Genomic DNA, 18356 nt, shown 5'->3' with positions numbered 1-18356 from the left:
AATTGATTTACACTAATTTTATTATTTATTGTTGATTTTTCTTATAAAAAAGAGATTTTACTCAGTACTGTTCAAGAGAATTCCATCAGTTTCCTTTAATGTCAAATTTCCTTAATTTATATCACTGTTTCACATGATTCCTCTTCGTCCAATAGTTTTAAAAGTAAGGAAAAAATACCTGGAATCCATTTACATAAAAATTTTATTGTGTATCTTTGATTTTTACTTATGAAAAGTGGATTACATTCAGTACTTTCATGGAGACTTCCTCCAGTTTCCTTCAGCATTAATTCTTTTGTGTTAAATCACTGTTACAGATGACGCCATTTCTAATAATTAAATATAATTGTAAGAAAAAGGGATACAGCAAATTGATTTGCTCTAATTTTATTATTTATTGTTGATTTTTCTTATAAAAAAAGATTTTACTCAGTACTGTTTAAGAGAATTCTTTCAGTTTCCTTTAATGTCAAATTTCCTTAATTTATATCACTGTTTCACATGATTCCTCTTCGTCCAATAGTTTTAAAAGTAAGGAAAAAATACCTGGAATCCATTTACACAAAAATTTTATTGTGTATCTTTGATTTTTACTTATAAAAAGTGGATTTCATTCAGTACTTTCATGGAGACTTCCTCCAATTTATTTCAGTATTAATTTTTTTGTGTTAAATCACTGTTACAGATGACTCCATTTGTAATAATATAATATAATGGTAATAAAAAGGGATACAACAAATTGATTTACACTAATTTTATTATTTATTGTTGAGTTTTCTTATAAAAAAGAGATTTTACTCAGTACTGTTCAAGAGAATTCTTTCAGTTACCTTTAATGTCCAATTTCCTGAATTTATACCACTGTTTCACATGATTCCTCTTCGTCCAATAGTTTTAAAAGTAAGGAAAAAATAGCTGGAATCCATTCACATAAAAATTTTATTGTGTATCTTTGATTTTTACTTATGAAAATTGGATTTCATTCAGTACTTTCATGGAGAACTCCTCCAGTTTCCTTCAGCATTAATTTTTTTGTGTTAAATCACTGTTACAGATGACTCCATTTCTAATAATTTAATATAATTGTAAGAAAAAGGGATACAGCAAATTGATTTGCTCTAACTTTATTATTTATTGTTGATTTTTCTTATAAAAAAAGATTTTACTCAGTACTGTTCAAGAGAATTCTTTCAGTTTCTTTCTTTCCTTTAATGTTAAATTTCCTGAATTTATACCACTGTTTCACATGATTCCTTTTCATACAATAGTTTTAAACGGAAGGTAAAAATACCTGGAATCCATTTACACAAACATTTTATTGTGTCTTTAATTTTTACTTATAAAGTACTTCCCCCAGTTTCCTTCAATCTTAATTTTTTCGTATTAAATCACTGTTGTTGATTTTCGCTTATGGAAAACAGTTTTTTACTCAGTGGTGTTGAAGAAACATCTTTCAGCCACATTTAATTATACCACTGTTTCACATGATCCATTTACTCTAATTTTATTGTGTGTTGTTGATTTTCGCTTATGAATAGTTGTCGCAGTCTGTTGTCGCTGTCGCCGAGGGACAAGAAAGGGGGACCCATACGGATTTGTTTTTCTTGGGAATTAAGTCATGAGCGTGTGTCCATTTGAAACACCGAACGCAAATAATACACCCGACTAAGACAAACACACAACGTACAGGCAAATGTTTTAAAACAACCATTAGTGTTTCTTAATGAAAAACAAACTGAAGTGCTTGTGCTACGCTATATGTGTCGGCCGACCTCCAACGATACCCATATTGATCTTTACAATTTAACTACATAGTTTGTGTTATTATTTCTAATTTGCAGGTGGTTATTATACACGTTTGCCTCGATTACGTTTATATTTGTGCAGTGCACTAAACGAGTGTGACACTAAACAAACACACTTTTAAGTAGTTAGTCTTTATCCGAAGGTTCCAACGTTGATTTCATTCGTTACACACGTTGTACGAGATGTCATTTTAAATTTTCACCATTCGCATATACTTTTAAAAGACGTCAGGGACCGAAAACATCGCACTGCATATTTTAAAATGTTGCAACACCACTCGGAAAAGTAATTACACAAAACACTTAAAGTGTATATATGTAATTCCATAAGTTGTGATACATAATTCAGGGGTTGGCATGTATTTTCACGGAGCCGCTTGTCGGAAGAACCTGAAAAATAAATACGTTGAACTGACGCGGGGATATCCTCGGAGGACCCCTTTCGGAAACACCTCGCCAGACTTGCACCCCGAGTTGTCAGTCTTGTCCGTCCATAAACATCAACTGTTTTTACGTGGTGTGAAATTACAGTAATTTTATGGTGCAAATAAAATTAAGGTACGTATGGCGAGTCATTTATCATAATTTCTGGACATTTCCCCCCATTAATTCCGTTAAATATTGTGGTTTTCTGGTGCATTGGATTATAATTAAAAAGGTACACGAATTGGGACTTCTGCACTTATAAATAACAGCAGGGCACACACATGCCTTGGCGAAAAAGTGCGACAGCAATAAATAACCAGTGTTTAAGTGGCGTTTGTCCTTTTGGGCGCAATTTAAATATAATAAAATAAAGCGGGTGCGTTGCGCAGTGGATGCGGTGGTGAGAAGAGAGTGGAGAGCGTCGCAGCGACCGGCAATGTTTTGTACCTGTTCCGAAAAGGAATTTACCACAGAAATTGCATACGAAGTGAATTATAGGGGCATTAATCTTGGCGGTGTCCGAAGGGAAACGCTGAAACAAGGTACACACTACTATAACCAAAGATTTGAGCCTAGAAAAACGAACATAAATCTACATTATTAAATTACATCAACTTTAAATTATAAACGTACATTTATAATGAAATACTTCGCTAACTGTTGAATTTTAATGAGTTTCCTGTCAACGTTAAGTTGTGCAAAGAAGCTGGGCGCAATCGGCGAGGAACATGTATTGAACATGAGTTATCGCGGTTACTGTTACTTACATGTAGGTTAAACCTATACGTGATTCATATTTAAACCAATATCACTAAATATTTCTGAAGACACTGTCTAATTGTCAAGGAAATCATCTCAGTTCTTTTAGCAAAAATTATTTATTTAATAAATAATTTAATATTTAACACCAACCCTTAAGTTAATGTTACCCACATATAGATTAAATCTAGAAATGTTTTATATTTAATGTAACATTATCACTAAGTATTTCTGAAGACACTTCAGACGACTTTCAGAAAGTCGATTTATTTAATAGATAATTTAATATATAAACTGATACCCTACCTACCCCTGAAGTAATTTTACTCATATGTAGGTTAAATAACTTTAAATGACTTCTAAGTACTAAAACATTAAATTTCGTATCAACTTAATAATAAATTGATGAATATATGATAAAGGGTGAAATAAGTTAGTTAACGACATAATAAATATGATGATTCTTTTTCCATTGAACGAGTTATGAATATTTATATACAAATAATTATACTATACTAATAAATTCAAAGTTTATTAAAAATCAGTATATATTTAAAAATAAAATGCATATTTATTGATTCCTTAAGAAGTTGATGTCTTTAAAAATTTCAACTTCAAGGTTCTAAGACATTAAATTATCAAAAACTCAACTTGAGACAAGACAGTCATGACCTAAAATATTGAAGTATCATCAACAGAATAAAACAAATTTGGAACACCGAGGATGTTTTCGTGTAAATTAAATGAAGCCACAGCAGAGAAAACGACTTTGATAGCCAGCAAATCAAGTTTAATAATAAATGAATTGGTTTTAGAAGTGAAAACATTGTTCGGTTTGGCAGTAATTCGCGGAAATGCAACTGGATATTGGGGGCGGAGAGTGTTGCAAAATTGGATGCAATGGACATTTTTTAATTAGAATGGAGACAACGGTAACTTTCACAGACATTCGGGCGGCCGGACTGGTTCGGGTGTATTTAACAATGGCTAGAAATTTAATTCTGTTTCAGCCGAAGGCATCGATGGTCAATAATTAAAAATTTACGTTTATTTAGTCACACGAGCGGCGCACAAAACGGACACAAAAATTAAAAACCTATTCTATTGTTAACTTTTGTCCAAGCGAATAAACAAAAATAATTATTTTGCCACACAATAAAGTGATATTCCATTGAACAATTTTGATAAATATTTGCCGCTGAATGTTCTGTACGCCGGCCACGTATTTCATTATTTAAATTGCGGTGTAGTTTTAAATTCGATATTAAAAATTAATTATCTAAACAAAATTTTCGTGTTTTTTGTACGCTGTACCGCCCCAGGCGATACATTTTATTCTCTATATTTTCCATACACAAACATGAACACTGGTTCAATGACTAAACCAATGAAGTGAATTATTCCACTTTATTATATTATTACTTCTACGTTAAATAAAATAATAATATACCATATTATAAGATATTTATTGATCAAATTTTCCAGATATATTTATAATATTTAATACGTTTTTCTTTACATCATTGGCAACTTATATTTCGTTAAAAAAATGCAAGAGATCAAACCTTACAACCTTAAAAAGGATATGAAGAACCTATTTTAAGTCTTGTTAAGCCAATGGGGTCTAATCTAATTAATAAAAGCATTTAAAAATACATTACAATATATTGTTAAAGCTAATATTACATCCTCTATAAATATTATATGAAATTTTAATATAGTTCACTTAGTTTAAGTTTTTTAATTTTTTGATCATATAAAATTGGCGCCCAACGTTTTCAGAACTAACAAATGTAAAATGATAATTTCTATTAACATTCAGTAGTATTTTAAATAAATATGACTAAATTGTGTTGTAAGTAACATTCGTCTATTATGATTATTATTATTGTGAAGATAATATTCTGACCATCATTATTTATTTTATTATAGATATAAAAAAGTTTTCATTAAAATTGGCGCCCAACATTTTTCATAAAAATTAAAAATATTGTAATGTAATTAATAAAAGCATTTAAAAATACGTTACAACATTTTGTTAAAGCTAATATTACATCCTTTATAAATATTATATGTAATTTTAATATAGTTTAGTTAGTTTAAGTTTTTTATAATTTGGTCATATAAAATTGGCGCCCAACGTTTTCAGGACTAATAAATGTAAAATGATAATTTCTCTTAAACATTCAATAGTACTTTAAATAAATATGACTAAATTGTGTTGTAACTGACATTCGTTTATTATGATTATTATTATTGTGAAAATAGTATTCTGACCACCATTATTTATTTTATTATAAGAAATATAAATAAGTTTTCATTAAAATTGGCGCCCAACATTTTTCACAAAAATTAAAAATATTGTAATATAATTAATAAAAGCATTTAAAAATACATTACAACATTTTGTTAAAGCTAATATTAATTCCTTTATAAATATTATATGAAATTTTAATATAGTTCACTTAGTATAAGTTTTTTATATATTTGATCATATAAAATTGGCGCCCAACGTTTTCAGGACTAACAAATGTAAAATGATTTCTCTCATACATTCATTAGTATTTTAAATAGTTTGAAAAAATATTTAAAGTAATAATAATAATAATAATACCTAAAACGAATTATTCATAATATTAAAAAAATTGTAATATAATGAATAAATTTATTTAAAAATACATCCACAAAAAACTAAAAAGAAACAATTCTTTTTACTCTTAAAATAATAAATAGTATCCAAATTAATTTGAAATACGTAAACCTTAATTAATTAATTAATTAAGTTAAATTTATACACACACACATGTAGAGAATATGGAGTGCATAAAATTCGTGTAAACAAAATCGTTTTAGTGGAAACGAGCGTGGCCACTGGTAAATATTTATTTCAATTGGAAAATTTGATTAAATTAAGCGTGCACACCATCCGCAAGATAAAACTGCAGATAACGGTTAAACGCGCCCGTTCCTGGACTGGAGCTTAATTGTGAATTTGCGCGAATAAGCAAGTAATTAGATAAAATTATAAGGGGACAAAAGAGGCATTTGCAGGAGAGCGAGGCGGTAGCAGGATAGCAGGACGCGGGCGGAGATGCAGCGGGCGAATGTGAATGGGAACAGTAAATTGTTTAGAGAATTTCCTGGGTTTTGTGCCGGTAAACCCGACCAATTAGTCGTCGTGAAAGACTCGTTAACTTATTATTCACTACCACTACCTAACGACCATTCAATCACTTGTTTGAACTTCTTTGGAATCCTTTATTAGAACACTCGTCGTGCATGCACCTTCAAAAGAATCACGTTCTATACAATTTCTCAATATTCATGTTAATTCATGTTTGCATGTTCAAGGTAAATTGCCGCTTTTTTACGTTATTGCTTTCAATTGGCTATTAAGCGATTTCGGATTGTTACTTGCTGCAATTTAATTGGCTTACTTATCTGGAAGTACAATGCGTGGCGTACGATGATTAATGAGAGTAATTAAATATGCGGTAAACTCCGTTGCATAATTACTCATCGTAAAGTTATGACTAGCAGTTTAAAAATTAATTATTGCTTAACTGAAAATTAATTGTATCCGAAACCCCTTCCATGGCTTGGCCCTAATCCCTGACGTGCATATAAACAAACGAATATAAAGTGGCATTATTAAATATTGGGGAAAGCAAAAAGGCAAGGCAAGAAACAAAAACATCGGTCGGTGTTTTACCTAGCGGAATGTATTATAAAATGCAGCAGCACACAACGAATACTCTAAAGTATGCTTGATAGAATTAAAGGTTTACTGAACAATATTTCGAATAATGTGGAATATTCTAAATCCTAAGCCATTGTTGAAATAAAATCCATTCGAGTAGGTATAATACGAATTTAAATCTCTTACGTTATGTATTTTGAATTGTTCGAGCATTGTTCAACAACTATGCTCTGTTGCGGATTATTCTATTTTATTGTGCAGCGGAATGCGAATATTTTGGTGCTCGATGTCCATAATTGTATGTTTGTCCAGGATTTCGTATCAAAATATTGTTTCGAGTACTTAAAATCAGTAAAAAGCTGACCGTTCTCCCGGAATTGACCATTAAAATACGACTGATTGCGACTGTATATTTGAATAATGTTTTGCACTCCGGTTTTTTTTTGGAAAAATTTACCAACTGGGTTAACTTCCTGCTTAATCGAAATGTTTGAAAAAAACTATTTTTTAACTTTTCTTTTTTCGTTGCTTTTGAAGAAATTTCTGACCTATATAATATATATATATATATATATATATATATATATATATATATATATATATATATATTATTTCTGATAAAATTGGCGCCCAACATTTTTCATAAAAATCCTCAGGGAATCAAAAAATTATAATAATATTAGTTTTAAATGTATACTGGTTTTTAATAAACTTTGAATATTTATTGGAAACAAAAGTAATATATATTTTATTAAAAGAGATTCACAAAAATTGGCGCCCAACATTTTTCATAAATATTAATAATATTGTAATGTAATTAATATTTTAATATACATTATAACATTTTGTTAAAGCTAATATTACACCATTTATAAATATTATATGATTTTTTTTTTTTTCACTTAGTTTAAGTTTTTTACATATTTGATCATATAAAATTGGCGCCCAACGTTTTCAGGACTTATAAATGTAAAATGATAATTTCTATTAAATATTCATTAGTATTTTAAATATTTTAAAAAAATATTTAAATTAATAATAATAATAATTCCTGGAACGAATGTACTCATATAATTTTATAAAAATTCATTCATTCATCGATTGGCGCCCAACGTTTTTCAAAATATTGAAAAATTTGTAGTATAATTAATTTTATTTAAAAACAAAAAAAAAACCAAGTCTCTGAGAGTGAGTTAAAGGTTTTAAGAACTAATTTATATTTAATAGAATAGAAATTTCTTAGATTTTTTAACAAATTTGTAATAATTTTCAATATACAAATATTTTTTTTGTTTCTGTGTAATCTAACAAACACAGAAGATTCTTAGGAACTATAACATCATAATAATCCTTAAATAAAAACTTCTAATATTAATAAATTTAAATATTTTTATTTATATAATTATTACACAAAAAATATCCTTAATACTAATAATAATAATAATTAATGTTAATTAATTATTTTAGAAACCATTTAGGTAGAATAAAATAACAAAATATTTGTATACTATTTCTAATAAAATTTCAATAGAAAAAGTTGGTTTTATTTTTTATTTTCGTTCCCTTTGAACAAATTTCTGACCATTTTTAAAAAAAGTACTAGGATATAACAAATCTTAATACTATAAAAGTTAAATTCGTAAATATTTTAATTACTGTTGTTAGGAGTCTAACTTTTCTATAAAAAATTGGATAGAAGAAATATTTTGATAAAATTTCTTACCATTTCCAATTGAAAATCTAAAATTATAAAAACTTAATACTAAAATAAATATTGTAAATCATTTGCCAAACTTAGTGTTTCAAACATTTTGTATTGATATAAGTTAAAACGTACTTCCAAAATGTTGAAAGCAATCTGCACTGATACATATATTTACATACATAATTAACTTTCTTTATGACCAAAGACCAACTATTCGCATCCACCAACAAGTAATGTTTTCATTGGGCACTCGCCCTTGGTGGGATCCAGGATATATAAAAGCAAATACCGGTCAGGCGTAATATTTGAAGAGATAGGACATGGCAAATAGACTTAGATACACACAGTATAGGTAAAGATATGGCTTAATGGAAAGTAAACAATTATTCTGAAATCCAACAAGGACCACTGAAATATTCAAATCATTTACTTCGCACGGATAATTAACTTTGCTTTGTATCTCCCGGCGGTATCAAAATATTATTTATTAAGCATTCTATTCAATCGGGTCCCCACGAAATAATGCACGTTGCTTTTGTTTTCCATATTGAGGTAATGTTCAGACGACATCCTCAAAGCTGAAACATGATGGAGGTAATGATCTAAAGCCAACCAAATCAAGATTCTAATATGGAAAATTAAATGAATTGATGAGATATTAAGTATTAATTGGAAATATTCAATAAACAGTTTAAGGACAGGCAGAGAACTGATGTACTACAGAAGTTGCTTAATTATTCAGAGGCGCTAGAGCAGTAATTTCCGCGTTGTTCTCGAACGAACAGTGAGACTGTAAATAAATAAGTAAAATGATAATTTAATTAAAAGCTCTAAAAATAAGACTTTAAAAGTTTACATAGAATAATTAAAGAAGCCCGGTCTGGTTTATAAGCAGGCAACGTTACTAATTAACTAAAACATTATTGAATACCAATGTGCTGAGAAGTATTAATTAGAAGTTTAGTAAATATTAAAACTTCGTTAATGAAGTGTAATTGTGTTTGTGCTCTTGATTAATATATTGATTGCATAACCCTTTAAATTTGTACAGAGCCCCGCCGCCCCACCGCCACCTTGCCGCCTCACTGCCGCATCTTCTTCTTCTATTACTTCTCTGTTTCCCCGTTCGCCATTCAAATAAGCGCTTAATTAACTTTTTTGTTTGGGCAAACAAATTATTTAGACACATGTTAAATTAAGCCGGTGCTTCGCCCACCCACACTCACAACTCGTTTGTCTTTTTAAAAAAGAATATTTAATTTTTTAGCTATCGAATACATTAATGTTAATTCATTTTATGAAATGGACTATAAATAATTTACGGCACATTTTTACGAAATCATTTTTCCCATTAAATGAATCTTTCAATGTTTCATAAATATATGATGGAACGCCACTAAATAATTTCGTTACAATATGTTTTAAAATTAATTTATGTACATATAATTTATTTAACATCATTTTATTTGTGCATTTATGAAACCTTTAAAGGCACACGGTGTTCAATAAATCAATGAGTTTCAGTTTTATGTTTTTATTTTATTTTAATACTACCTTTTAGATTATAACATCAAAATTCTAAAATAAAATATAAAACTGTTAATGTTTTTGAATCAATAAAATGTCATTTAAAAAGAAGAGGCTGGTGACTTGTATTTGAAAAAGAATTGGACATCTGAGTATGGTTTACACTTTTTGATTTCAGTTTAAACTGCAACAAATTTAGTAAGTGCGATGGTGGTGTAATGGTCAGCATAGTTGCCTTCCAAGCAGTTGATCCGGGTTCGATTCCCGGCCATCGCATAACTTTTTGTGTTTTTTGATAATTATCCATTATTATTTTAGTTAGTTGATAATTATTTATTAAAAAAAAAAAAAAAGTTGATAATTATCCAAATTTAAACTTTTGATGGAAAAGTAATCAACTTCAACTTCAGTCGCAAAAATATGAGGAATTGAGTATTGAAATCATTGTATAACAGAATCTTTTACATCAAATTCTTACCCTCATCTGTTAGTTTGTTGATTTTATTAAAAAACAAAAGTATTTTAATAGTAAATATTGAGAGAAAATCAAATACTATTTAAAAAATATTAGTCTTATTAGAAAATCACAGTTTTGAAGAACAGATAAAAGAATATTAACACTTTAACCACACATATAAACAATATTCTTACTTCTTATTTTATTAATTTGCCAACTCCACTAATTTATCCCACAAAATGATCAATTAGTTTAACATGAAAAATATGTAACACCCAATAAATATTTGCTATTTCTACTAAATAAAACTATTTCCAATTATTGTTTTTATTCATTTTTTATTTATTTAGAAAATCCACTTCTCATTTATTATTGCTTCTTCCAGAATGGCTTCTAAGTTTACCTTCTATTTTATGTTTTGCCCTCTTTCTTCTTAAGTAACACTTTTGATGATGTTTGTGTTAAAATCTTACAATCGGACAGACCTTAATTTGATTATACTTAAACCTTGTTGGAATTTTACTTCCTGCATATTTGTGCCACCATAAATTTTTGTTAGGGGGGTGTAAATAGGTATAATATATGCTACTCTATCCGCAGGCATGAAACCCTGCAGCAAAATACTTCCTACCCCATCCTGACACTTAAAGGTTTAAAAAGTATGTATTGTTATTCTTAGGATTTAGTATTTTTCTACTGGACCTATAATATTCCTGATATTTTTTAATGCATACAAATCCGGGCTTTACTTATCATTAAATACCAAAATATGAATTTCTACAGTTCTAATGACATGATTGATGATAAATTATATATCAAACTGATTGTCACTTCCTACTCTGTCTACTGATATACAAGTCAATGACGAAAAGTTGTTAATAATTAAATATTACCTTAAAAACAAAGGGACGCTACGTGAGATGCACCACTTACTCCACCGGCACAATTATGCCCCCCCACTTTTTTGTTTCTTAGGCGTCTATTTACAAGTGCCGCGCATGCGCAGTTATATACTAAATTCAAATTTTAAATCTAATTATATCTATAAATTCACATTTCAATAAATAATAAATATAAATTTTATATTGAACTTAAACTAGAATTACAGAAAAAATAGAGGAAATTTCTTTGACACACTTTTGGGGCTATTATGTATTTACTTAAAACATTTTGAAGTCAGTTAATTGTTTACCGACACCAAAAATTAATTTTATTTTGTTAATCCGTTTTCTTGATGAATAAAAATTAATGCGATGGCCGGGAATCGAACCCGGATCAACTGCTTGGAAGGCAACTATGCTGACCATTACACCACCATCGCACCTTGAAAAATACCCAATTTCTCTTGATATTATGATACGTTATTACACGTATGAAGAGCATTTAATCTTTTACTTTCACCAAATATAATAAATTTGTTACTATGACTTTCTAAACCTCTATATAAATATTTTTGTAATATTATATTGTTTTGAGAAGATATCATTGCCTTATAAAAAGTTTTATTACATGCAAATTTATGCGAATATTTAAATATTAAAATATGCAAATAAAAAGATAGGATAGCGCTAATTAGAAATTCGTCATGGATATGCATCTGTAAAAATAATCAAGCTCCTCATCATTGAATCAAATTGGGTATTATATAAGGTGCGATGGTGGTGTAATGGTCAGCATAGTTGCCTTCCAAGCAGTTGATCCGGGTTCGATTCCCGGCCATCGCATAACTCTTTTGTAAGTTATGATTTATTTTTTGATTTTAATTGAGTGTTAAACACAAATTAATATTTATTTAATGCGGACAGTGAGAACCACAATTTACGAGTAGGCAACCCAGAATACACTCATCAATCTATAAACTTTAAATATTGAGTTAAATAACAAGAAAGTTACATTTGCTTCTGAATATAATTTAAGAAGATTCGCTTTTACTTTAATTTAAATATATGATCCTATAAATGAAAAATATAAAATGGATATTAAAGCCTGTACCGGGGGTTACCCCATATTAATAAATACACTGGCGCATGCGCCATTTTATACCACTATTTTACATTTTTAAAATAAGTAGTATAATTTGTAACCTTATACAACTAATTATATATAAGCACAGTAAATGGCGATACGAGTCCTGCGTCTCCCTCATTTAAATTCAGGGCGCAAGTGAAATTAACTGTTTAGATATTGTCAATAAACTTAGTTTAATTATTATACACGGTTTAAAAGTATTTTGGCGCAGCGAATGGAGATATGCAAATCCCTCTCACAATTTGTTACTTGCGAATAGATGCGAGATCAGTGGTGTGTAAATAATAACCAAAGATAAATATAACAGTGCAGTTTCCAGTTATTTATGATCTGAATTAATTAGTTTGTTCATTGTGTTACTAATTGAGGAGTACTTTGAAGTGAGGGTTGGATATTAATTTTTGAATCTGATCTTAAACCGTTTGTACCTATAAGTACACAAATGGTTCGCTTTAATCTATAACCCCGAGGTTCTTGCAGTAAACGTTGAACTTAAACGATTTTCTATCCATGGTCAAGGGGCTACAATGTATATTTGCCAACTCTGATGCAGCACATGTACACCCCCCACCCCCGTGCCAATCCACACTCCGATTTCTGTACTTTCAGTGCCTTTCATGTTCTTGGCCTTTGATGGATAATTGTGTTTGCTCCCGTTGCAAATTACACATTAATTTGCTTGTTTTACTCCGTACCCACTTGATTTATTAATGTCCGTTCTTGATGAATATGAAGCTGGTTGCACGTAATGGGCTGCAGTGAGACATTAATATTTAATACACACATCGATGTACTTCGGAAATTTCGTTGACGTCGCATTAATTTTCACTCGTTATTTTATTTAATCTACTTTCAAAGCTCTATGTGACTTATTAATTAAAATTGAATTTCCCATTATATTTCATTTCATAAAAGATAAGGGTTGGTTTAAATAGTGGAATAAAAAACGTGTATTAAAATTTTATTCTTATAATAAATATAAAACATATAATACTATCGTGTCATTGTACTCGGAAGATGTTGATGTTTGGGCCATCTAAAACAAAACATGGAATATTATCTAAATTAACAAGGTTGAACAAGCTTACATGATTATTCAGTTAATCTCATTTCTTGAACCATTCTTTCTCGATCCGAAAACCTGTTCAAGAAAGCAGTTTTTGCCGCCCCCCTGTACCTTTGAGATTCAGGAGGGAGCATCCAATGAGCCACAGGTGTAATTAGGTCTGGGTCCATTTCTCTTATATCGTTTTTTCCTGTTAATAAAGTTGTAATTAGGCCAACTGTAATTACAGTGACAACACCAATAGGTGTAATCCATAAATAAGACAGCCTGAACAATGGAAAGATATGAGATTCATCTGGATAAACCTAGAACAATAATTGGTGTTAGTATTGATACAGAAATAAATGGTTAACTACCTACAGGATCAACCATTGTGGTGTTAACACCATATTTGTAACAATCATCAATACTGACTGGAAGTTTGTGAGCAACAACTTGATGGGTGGCTACCATGTACTCGCTTCCATAAGTTATGGTACTTGATATCGCCATACCTGCTAATGCTCCAACAATTGCACCCTTACTAGTGACCCAAGGGAACACCATACCAAGAGTAAAGATCCCGAAAGTTGTGCCAGCAGCTATCGAAGTAAAAGCAGTGGCCATCTCCAATACTCCACCCATGTGTTCAACCACATATAGTCCACCTAAAGCAACAGCCCCCAAAATTAAAACTATCGTTTTGACAATAATCTTGCCTTTTGCCTCGGACGGATTCTTTTTCAGGCATCCTTTTATGATATCCTCCAGGATGACTTGGGCGGTCGAGTTAAGTACAACGGACAAAGAACTGAAACCAACCAGTTAATCCACCTTAAAGTTTTTATTATTGGTAATTACCTCAATGAGGCGCCGAACACTCCGGAAATAAAAAGGCCGGGAATCCCGGACAAATTACCAGCTGAGTCCATGACGTATAGTGGCACCAACTGATCTGCAGCTGTTATTCTTCCTGCAACCATGGGATCACATCCGGAATATTCATAATACAACAGAGATCCAACGTAGGTGCACAGCCAGACAAAGCTTGAGACACCAATTGTGAAGAATATGACTGCCCTGAAACAAATTATTTGGGATTCGTGTACGATTCTGATTATTTGTTGAGTTACCTACTTTCTAGCTTTGGCGTAGTTGGGAAGGGACATGTACCGTTGCACCATCGTTTGATTGACAGCATTGAAGCTTGTCCAGTAGGTGAAGCCACCAATTAAAACGCTGAAGAACGTGTATCTTTGATACATACTGGTGTTGAAACTAGAACAATTAAGTGTTAGATAAAAAGTATGGTGCATGAAAAATATGCGTACTCGAATAAAATAACTCGTCCACCTTCAGAAAATTTGGAAAAGACAGGACCTGGACCACCTGCATATATAGTTCCTATGATTATGACCATTATTGTGGATAAAAACATTGCTATTATTTGCCAAGTGTCTGTCCATACGACGGCTTTTAAACCACCCTTAAATTATATAATAATTGAGTCAATAAATATTGAATTCACATAATAATAACTTACCAGAAATGTATAAAATATACAAATAAGAGTAACTATGGTACCTATGATATGTATATCACAACCAGTAACTAAAAAATATATTATTTAATTTAAATAACTTTGAATTTAGTGTAAAATTTACCTTGATTAAATGCTAAGGAAGGAACATAAACTATTATTGGTAAAAACATAATTTCATCCAATACAAAAAAGGCAGAAGCCATTATTCGAACAACTGTACTAAATCTCATTTCTAAATACTAAAATAATAAGGTTAAAATTTATGTTTTTTTTTTTTTTAAATATGTTTACCTCATAGGAGGAAGCCACCCTCAATTGGCAAAATACTGGTAAATAAACAAAAGTAATAACTGTTCCACTAATAAATATGGCAGCTACTATTAACATATATTGGCTGCCAAAATAATATATTTCTGTGGGGCTTCCCAAAACAGTCACCCCAGAAATGTAACTAAAAATATCTTTGTTCAATTGTTTCTAAATGTATAAATGTACCTTTACCTTGCAACTAAAGACATGGCTACTGGAAGACATGTTAAGGTTCTGCCTCCTATTAGATACTCTTCTAGAGACTGATCCTGAGATTTGCTCCATATTCTGCTTTTGCATCCAAAATACAGCCCAGTTAGAGCACTCAGTCCTAACATAAAACCAAAGACAGAATAATCTACACTGCCAAAATGATACCTTGTACTATCATAAAATTCTTCCATTCTTCCAATCTGTAACGCAATAACTGTGGTTAGAAACAAAAGTGTTACCTGCAAAAAGGTTATTTTTAAAAGAACAATAAGCAATTAACAGACTAGTAACAATGGAGAATAAATCTGTGTGCACTAAAAAATTTTATTACATCAGATTTAAGCTTAAAAAACAATTTTAATGCCCTTCAGGATTAGTCAAAATTATCGATAATTCTTTATCGTATGGAAATTACACGTGGAAACTTAAGTTATTGTTCTGATTTTGTAAATCTCAGAATTTATACTGAGATATCGCTTTTGGTCTTATGTTAGATTAACATATCGTTGCTCCGGATAGGAAACAGCCTTTGGCAATAATTCTCCGCAGTATCCGTTTCTTGATTAATATGTTAAATATTAATTTAAGTTAAAATGTTAGAGTACGGATTAATTATTAAATATCCAATTATATTTACTAAATACACTTTAATGGAAGCCACTTATTGTTAGTATTATGTTAGGAAATTGTCTAAACGAGCTTAATGTTGTGTTTTTAATTGAATATTAACTAAATAAGGCCGAAATGTATTAGACATAATTTGGTTAGGAATAAAGGCTTTCAAATTATTTTTTATTAGTTTACTTTTAATATTAAATATCAACCAACTATTTAAATTAGAAATTAAAAAGAGAACAAGATTATACATTAATTAAAAATATGTATTTATTAAATTATTGTTGTTTAATCATTTTTAAAATGTATAAAAAAATGTTATACATAATGTTTTATATTCTTAAAGAGATATTTGAAATATTAACTTTTAATATATTATTTATTTTTTTGCCTGCCACTTCAGCACTTGGGTTCTTAGAATATTTTTTAAATTCCCATAACTTTCATATTTATTCTAATTAATTAAACAATTATTGTGTAATTGTTGATATTATATTTCAATAAATGCTAAATATATCTTAACAAACATTTTTTATGCATATTGTAAAAATTTTCGTTGTAGAGCAAATAAATAAAAACAATTTTAGATACAAGTTAGAAGAAGAAAAATTAAACTTTATAAGAAGGGTTGTCACATAACAAAAAATATTAAAAATATTCATATTCATAAATATTAATTTGATTAATTTGAATTATTAACTAAATTTTAATTTTAGAACACAATTTACCAAATGTAAAAAGAAAATAAATAAATTAAAAAGCTTTAATTGGTTAGTAAATAAATTAATAAATTATCATAAAAGACAAAAAGTTTTTTAAAACAAAATTATTTATTTAATTTTGTATTTTCATTTAAAATTTATTCAGGTATATAACCAAAATAAATTATTGAATAATTTATAATATTTGAATTTACGTAAATCAATCATTTTAAATAAAAAAACAATATTTTCTTTAGGTATTGTTTTAAATTAAATTTCTTATATATTTGATAAATTATGACTGCTAAAATTACCTTAAATAATTAATCAAGACTCCGTCGACCACGAGAAACCAGACAAATATGCCACCTCTGAATTTCAATCACATCGTAGAGAAACACACTAATCAATGAAATCGGGTAAATATCCATCATGTGCATTTCGATTTAACAATGACCTTGCCGAAGGTAAAATCAGAAAGTATAATGTTATCGTCACGGAAATAGTCTACTGCAGTGGTACAATTTTGAAAATTCACTGCATGAAATGAGTTTGTCAGAATACTAGGGCAAAGATAAGTACGTACGTACTGTATATATACTGACTTAAGATTAAAATAGAAGTATCACAAAGTTAAAATTAGATAAGACACATATTATTCGTAATTTAATAATAGATTTAAGAAAAAATATTACTTAACACACACGAACAACAACAACTATGTTAAAGTGCATTCAATAACGCAGAAAATGAGCGTCACTGAGTTGAATGCAGACAAAATATTTATTGTGGTATGTTTATCATATGTGTCATCTTTTAATCACACATTACATTATGAAATTAGATTAATATTTATTATAATATTCTTGTTAATATTTTTAATTTGTAAAAAAAATAATAATTAATTTATTATTAACCATTACGAAATATTTTTCAGAATATTTTAAACAATAAGTAGGTTATCATCAAGATAATAAAACAATTGGCTATTAAATAAAATTAATGTGTCATACCTCATATATAATGTCAGACTTCAAAAGTTAACACAGCAAATAAATTATTTATTGGTTGCTTACTCAAATTAATACACAACAACAAAGATAGGATAAAAAACTCTAATCTACATACCAATCAAATGAATTACATACGTTTTTGTTTTCAATGACTCAAACTATTTTTCCATTGTTCAAACAATTTTCTTTCCACTGCTCACCGCAATATTAACTAACGCACGAGACTTCTAAATGTGACTAAATTTAAAACAACAATTACGATTTTAGCAAAACGCGATGGAAATCCAGTTCTGAACACATGATGACTGGCCTTTGAACAGTTAATTTAAGCAATAATTTGTTTAATATAATGCACGGTTAAGAGATTGATTTGTTGTCCGTTATGTCAGGCTATAAAAAATGATTCATTAGGAATTTCAAAGTACAAATAATTTGGGATTGTACATACATATATAAAATTATTTAAATAAACAAAATAGAAATTATATACTCAGATAATTGGTGATGAAA

General features: G+C 29.3%; 1 protein-coding gene and 3 non-coding genes across 5 annotated transcripts; 2 read left to right on the top strand and 2 right to left on the bottom strand.

Moving 5' to 3' along the window:
- Nucleotides 1–10126: 10126 nt before the first annotated feature.
- Nucleotides 10127–10198, top strand: Trnag-ucc (transfer RNA glycine (anticodon UCC)). The gene has a single exon. It is a non-coding gene; the product is annotated as a tRNA-Gly (tRNA).
- Nucleotides 10199–11628: 1430 nt separating this feature from the next.
- Trnag-ucc (transfer RNA glycine (anticodon UCC)) lies at nucleotides 11629–11700 on the bottom strand. The gene has a single exon. It is a non-coding gene; the product is annotated as a tRNA-Gly (tRNA).
- Nucleotides 11701–12031: 331 nt separating this feature from the next.
- On the top strand, nucleotides 12032–12103 carry Trnag-ucc (transfer RNA glycine (anticodon UCC)). The gene has a single exon. It is a non-coding gene; the product is annotated as a tRNA-Gly (tRNA).
- Nucleotides 12104–13352: 1249 nt separating this feature from the next.
- Nucleotides 13353–18127, bottom strand: LOC109600723 (sodium-coupled monocarboxylate transporter 1). Of its 2 annotated transcripts, none has more exons than XM_020016900.2 (11): nucleotides 17982–18127; nucleotides 15497–15717; nucleotides 15287–15446; nucleotides 15117–15234; nucleotides 14996–15063; nucleotides 14784–14938; nucleotides 14590–14730; nucleotides 14314–14532; nucleotides 13834–14263; nucleotides 13496–13778; nucleotides 13353–13443 (listed from the first exon to the last, which is right to left on the bottom strand). In XM_020016900.2, exons 2-10 carry the CDS (start codon nucleotides 15706–15708, stop codon nucleotides 13500–13502), a joined length of 1782 nt encoding a protein of 593 aa, XP_019872459.1. In that variant the 5' UTR covers nucleotides 15709–15717; nucleotides 17982–18127; the 3' UTR covers nucleotides 13353–13443; nucleotides 13496–13499. The 2 variants fall into 2 exon arrangements, with proteins under 2 accessions (XP_019872459.1, XP_049822994.1); XM_049967037.1 differs by lacking the exon at nucleotides 17982–18127 and adding an exon at nucleotides 17148–17562.
- Between the last annotated feature and the right edge of the window lie 229 nt (nucleotides 18128–18356).

This window comes from Aethina tumida, chromosome 4, assembly GCF_024364675.1.
Source record: "Aethina tumida isolate Nest 87 chromosome 4, icAetTumi1.1, whole genome shotgun sequence".
In the NCBI taxonomy this organism is placed as follows: Eukaryota; Metazoa; Arthropoda; class Insecta; order Coleoptera; family Nitidulidae; genus Aethina; species Aethina tumida.
Note: the sequence above shows the minus strand (reverse complement) of the source record. Positions and strands in the feature narration are given on the sequence as shown.

Coding starts and splice junctions, on each gene's coding strand:
- LOC109600723 (XM_020016900.2), bottom strand. CDS start 15,708: ATGGAAGAATTTTATGATAGTACAAGGTATCATTTTGGCAGTGTAGAT. Junction 15,235..15,286: donor GGGTGGCTTCCTCCTATGAG/GTAAACATATTT, acceptor TTATTATTTTAG/TATTTAGAAATGAGATTTAG. Junction 14,533..14,589: donor AACTACGCCAAAGCTAGAAA/GTAGGTAACTCA, acceptor AATTTGTTTCAG/GGCAGTCATATTCTTCACAA.